This window comes from Ananas comosus, linkage group 10, assembly GCF_001540865.1.
Source record: "Ananas comosus cultivar F153 linkage group 10, ASM154086v1, whole genome shotgun sequence".
NCBI classification, from domain to species: Eukaryota; Viridiplantae; Streptophyta; class Magnoliopsida; order Poales; family Bromeliaceae; genus Ananas; species Ananas comosus.
In genome coordinates, this window is record NC_033630.1 from 10,416,906 (window position 1) to 10,422,849 (window position 5,944).

The following is a 5,944-nucleotide window of genomic DNA, read 5'->3' on the forward strand; positions in this document are numbered from 1 at the left end:
ATATTATGTTTATTTAATCTCACTACAACAAATCAAGATTTTAGGGACACATATTTGGACACTTCTGTGCAAGTGTCCCATTTAAGTCCAAAACCTTTTTAAAAAAATCCACCTAAGGCCTGGCCCAAATATAAAACCCAATCTTATTCCTACTCAACCCACCCATCCGGCCCATTACAAAAACTTAATTAAAAGTCCAACCCAGTTACAAAAAAAGAAAAATAAAAGAAAAGAAAAGAAAAAAAATCTCTCACACAGATCATCTTCTCCCCCAAACCCCCAAACCCTTCTCAACCCTCAAACATAACCCTTCCCACTCGACCATGGCGAACTCTCACCATGGCAAGCTCTCTCCCGTGATCTCCCATGGCGAGCTCTCACCATGTCCTTCCTGCGGCATTCTCTCTCATCTCGTGTCGATCTCCTCTCCGCAAAACATCTTCGCCTAGGTCGATCTCTGCAGAGGGGAGAAGGTGAACTCCATTTTGAAATTGATCCAAAGCTTGATTTCCTTTTTCCTGCTAGATCTCGCCCTACACACCTTCGCCTCTATTGGGATCGCCATTTCCATCTACGTCTAAGCAAGAATAGTAAGATTACAATTTGGCTTTGAAATTGCAATTTATCTTTTAGCTTTTTATTTTTAAATTTTTTGGGATTGAATTAATTTAGTTTATTTAATAAATTAGGCCCTATGGAGATCGAATATCTGTAAGCATTCGATTATGCAGTTCTTTGAATTATAGAATATTAATTCACTCTGTTAATTTGACAACATATCAAGAAGCTGATAATTGCCTTTAATTGTCGGCTTCTCTTTGGATCATTCTCTAAATTAATGCAAAAATGTTTCTGTAATGAAAAGTGGAGCATCCCAAGTTTGTGAAGAGTATCCGCTAAATAATATGTCCATGATCATATTATTATATAATTTCTTCATTATTAGATTATTATGTTGGTATTAATCGCTATTGTCAATAATGTTGATTACGACTTAACGTAGACGCATTATGCATGTCTTAGTAACATTTCAGGATCCTTTCATTACTTTAGTGCTATTTTACTATTGGCACTAAAGTGTTTCACTTTTTTAGATCAACACTTACCGAAATCAGGATCCTTTCATTACTATTGGCACACAACATGACAATAATCTATTTTACTATTGGCATACTTTATATATGTACTGCTATAGTGCTATTCATTGGAAGTTCTTTGACTCCTTTTGCTATTGCATTTTGCTTGTAAGATACTCAGGATGCAAACACTAATTGGTTTATGTTAGTTTCAGTATTTAAACTTTAGCTTGAATACATGAGAACAAAACCAAATCTTGAGCAGGGCTTATATGACTATTTAATAAATGACATGAAACTTCTATCCTATTTATGGTTCAAATTTAAGCTTCATCTATGAGTAGGTATTCCATCTCAGCTGTACACTCTTAAAACAAGTGTGCACTCCTTTTCTCCTTGATCAAAACTGCTCACTTACTTTATTGCCGTGCAGTTCGGTTCGGTTCGGTTCGGTTTATACAAAAACCAAAATTTTCTATGAAAATTGTATGGTTTATTAATATAATTCTAGTAGAGTAGAACTTTTTTGACTATTTACTACATTCATGTTTCAGATACACTAAATATTTATATTCATCATCTAATCTCCCAGACTAGTTGTAATGATGCGGCCTACTATAACTAATAACTCATTAGGCTTATATTACCGGTTTAAAATGTTTAAGCCCAATTATTATATGACACTTTAATGGCCCCTCATTAGATAATGTGGCAAAGTGTTAAGGGAGTTATATGTAATGGACATTCTAGAATTAATGGTTGTGCTTAAGTATTTTGGATTGGCGATTTAGAGCTCGATGAGTTATTAGTTTTAGTGTGCCAAATTGTTACACTAGTATTCCAATGACACAAAAATTCCAATCTTAGTTTACAATAAGATAAAATTTAAATTCTTTTTTTGTCCCTTCCTGGTAGAGGTTTGCTCATTGACAATTTCTAATCTAAATAAGATGAAAAATCCCAGCAGGTGGCTAAATCTTTCTATTCTATTTGCTTCATGCTACCGAGTGATGCAATTCCATTGACACTTGGATTTATTCTTTATGCAGCCAACGACAGCTAAGTATGCTAGATAATCAATATATTAACCAATCTTCTAGGAAGTAGGTTATGTTCAAGCTAATTAATGATTCAAATAAGCAAGGGGAATAATGAGCAAAAAGTGAGATATGGAAATATAACATATTACATAGGTGCTGAAAATTTATCAGTGATTCCTCTTCCTTTTCAATTTTCTTGTTATGCAAACTAGCAAAGCTGTAGGTGCCTGCAGATGGAAAGTAAGACATCCCAATTTTCCAGCTTAGAAATCTCTGAGATTCTAGAAAAAGTCAATCCCACAAAAGCAATGAACGATTCAAGTTGCGCACGTGTGACTGATTCTATTAGATTTTCGATATGACTACTTTATTTAAGGATTAGTGAAGATCTATAACATCAACTATATCTATTTGCAGAATTTGACCTAGTCATTAGAACACTGGAATGTTTTGGTTCTTGGTGTGTGATGGGTGACATTGTTGTTAGCCTTCTCTAGCCTTCTCTTGAGACAATGCCAAGTAGTGCAAGAGTCTCCTTTTACCCTCTGCCTGCTGTTATATATAACAGCAGATGTCCATGTCATGGGCAAATTGCCCCTATGTTGTTTTATATGGAAAAATTCTTTCCATGAAAAGCATCTTTTCCATTAAAAAAATTCAGATGTGTTAGAATTAATGTTGAGTCAAACCATTATTGATGTAGCAAGTCAAACCCCTGTGAGTTAATCATATGGAGTGCCTAGATGCTGCTTTTAATCATGTGATTTTTGTAGTTAGTAATTCTTGAAAAGTGCTTTTTTACAATATTTTTTGTTTTCCTTAAAATTTCTCTTGCTCTAGGGGTTTATTGTCTCTTGTTTGTCTCACTATTTGTCAATGCCAATAGTGCCTTTACTTTTACACGTACTGAATTACAGGTGCTGCAAGACTTCTTCTAGGCTTTCATGCGTGTATAGGAAGCGGAAGTGAAAGGTTACTGCCTGAATGGTACTCTGAAAAAGGTAAAATTTGTTTCTTTCTTTTGATGGTGATATCATTGGAATCTAAAGGCGTGTATACGAAGAGAAATTGAAGAATCTCTTCATGATAGAACTGTTAGCAGCATTTAATTTGTAATCTCCAGCTAATAAGTTTGATAGAATATGATTAGATGCAAGTTTCATGACTAGACAGTGAATGTTGTTGCCTACTTTTTGAACAGTGAAGCATTGACACATCTGACCTTAGGAAATTTGGTGTGCTGAAGCTTTTACTGTTCAATGATATTTGAGTACTAAGAAATTGAAGAATGCTTTAACATTTTCAATATATGTTGCCTATATATTCAATTAAAACCACTAGCTAGGAGTGGTTTGGTTCCACTTGCATCTACTACTGTCCACAGTAGTGGATGGTGACTTTGCTGCAACTCCAGCTTGGGCAGGTTTTCATGGCAGGAGCTAGCCTATATATGCATGCATAGCTAATTAAGGTAGCTATATATCTTTTTACATGAATAATGATACAAGCCCACATGGTTTCATTGGAATGTACGGTACCCTAAGATGGGATGTATGGTACCCTAAGATGGGATGCATGGCTTCTCACCCCTCAACTTTTGCTTATTTTATTTCGAATTATTTTTGTAAGTTGAATTAGATATTCCAAAAAATCTAATAGCGATTTTATCAAATTTAACAGTTTTACCTGCTTTTCGAGCAATGGAACTATGGGTTCCATTAATGACCAATAGTTAAAGGAGCTATTAATTTCAATAAAATCCCTGATTCAATTGCCAAATAAAAAAAATCACAAGTTGAGTGGTTGTCCCCCAAAATCACAAGAACATAGAACATAGATTCTAACACTTTTTTCTATGTTCTATGTTCTACGTCATGAACAAGGTGATACATTCACTGCTGCATCTGATGGGCCACTAATAAGTGTATTAACGGGGATTGTAGCTAGGAAGCCTCTGATCATTTATTAGTTTCAATCATTATCAGACAAGTTTGCTCACATTTCGCTTTGCTGGATTAGCTGGATTTGAAAACTCTTGTCTCTTCAGGCAGATAGGGATGGGGTGGACTTGAATGACTTGTTTTAATGGTTTTACCCATTTATATTGCAGTGTTTATGCTCTCTTTGGTCAATTATGATCAATTCGTATATGCTTCCTTTGACAAAAATGCATCAGATCTTGTCCGAGGTTCCCAAGTTTCTTGATAAACTTACTTGAACATACGAATAAAAATGATAGGTAACTTGTCTTTGCTTTCAACAAAGGTTCATTCAACGAAGAAAGCAAAAATTGTTTTACTTTGCTCGAGACCGAAACACAAACCTGCGAGGCTAGGTCTATAACGTGCTGCACTTTTCTCCTGCTGATTCCAGCCGGCAAAAGAGGAAGATGAAAACCGCTCTCGTTTTTCTACTTCCATGTGCAATTATATTTTCACGTTCGTTCGAATCCTAAGTTTGGTATATTCCTTTCCTCTGAGTACTTTGAACTTTGGTTCAGGTTCTGCTTCATCTTCGTCGAATCTGCAATTGTACTGAGATCAAAATCGCCCTTTTATAAGTGTTAGAATCTATGTTCTTGTGATTTTTTCCGACCGGCTTGCATATTTGTTCTCGTAATCAAGCTTTTATTTTGTATTGTTTTACAATTTGTATTTTTGATAATCCTTTTACACTATTGTTTGCTTATTTATCTTGTGTTATTTGTTGGTTACAGGAAGGGTTACTGCTACAGATGTTTTGGCTGTAGAATGGATTCAAAGTGGAGTTGTCCACTATGGTGCAACTGTCTCATACTTTGGCTTTTTTAGCGATGGTAACGAGTTCTTACTCCAGGAGTTGTAGCTAAAAGTGAGTACATTTATCTTCACTTTACCTGCTTGATTATGTGTATTTCGTATCTATTTCGTGCTTGCACATACTCCATCTACTCATATATGTATTTCGACGTGATACGAGACTAGACTAGGAAAGATGTAAAAATATATTAGCATTAATAATGCTTGGGCTAAAAGGGGTTGGCGCACAGCGTTTTAAACTTGTTAGCTTTCTCATTAGGCTTATTTTCGTGCCAATCGTTCTATATTATTGAGAGGCACAAGTTGTTTGATCAGTTGATATAACTTCTAGCATTGTATATTGTATATTTCTAAAGTTGGTTGACCAAATTAGATACATATATGCTCTCTCAATAATTAAATCTGCTCCAAAACTGCACAAGCAAACTCTGAAAATATCTATAGAAATATAAGCAAATCAAGTACTCTGAGAATTTCAACAAGTCTCTTTATTTTTAATGCTTTGACAAATCAAGAATTCTGCACAAATTTGAACTAATTCAAATGTTATTCAATGTGCAGGTTCAAGTATATATTCGTGGAGTCGATCAGAATTTGTTTATGCACTTTTTGATTTTGTTATCATACAATTTTTGATTTTTTGTATTTCTTTCAATTAGAGAGTTTGATTTGTTATAATTACTACAACGTATGAGTGGATATTATTGTTGTGACGTATGGATATTTGATTTTAGTTTTATCTTTTTAACAAGAATTTAAGAAATTTTGTTGATTGTTTTTTTGTACTCTCATCGATTTAATGTATATGAGATTAGTTTAAATAAAGTTTAATACTAGACTAGATGTTTAAATAAAATATTATATTTTGAATGACAATGGGACACTTATAAAGTGTCACTATATAAAAAAATATATATATTTTTTAAAAAATTAGGGACACTTATTTGTGTCACTAAAAAAAAAAGTGTCACTAAACAGCAGCACTTATTTTGGGATATACCGACACTTTATTATGTGTCGCTATATACTC

At 34.1% G+C, this 5,944-nt stretch overlaps 1 protein-coding gene across 3 annotated transcripts; it reads left to right on the forward strand.

Annotated features, from left to right (window-relative positions):
* Positions 220-5,688, forward strand: LOC109716046. Of its 3 annotated transcripts, XR_002217820.1 has the most exons (5): positions 220-590; positions 3,034-3,117; positions 4,382-4,576; positions 4,833-4,966; positions 5,476-5,688. XR_002217820.1 is itself a non-coding variant. In XM_020241325.1 (4 exons), the coding sequence occupies exons 1-3, from the start codon at positions 383-385 to the stop codon at positions 4,958-4,960; spliced, it is 303 nt and encodes a 100-aa protein (XP_020096914.1). In that variant the 5' UTR covers positions 223-382; the 3' UTR covers positions 4,961-4,966; positions 5,476-5,677. The 3 variants fall into 3 exon arrangements, 2 of the variants coding, with proteins under 2 accessions (XP_020096914.1, XP_020096912.1); XM_020241325.1 differs by lacking the exon at positions 4,382-4,576 and having other exon boundaries at positions 223-473; positions 5,476-5,677; XM_020241323.1 differs by lacking the exon at positions 4,382-4,576 and having other exon boundaries at positions 226-590; positions 5,476-5,677.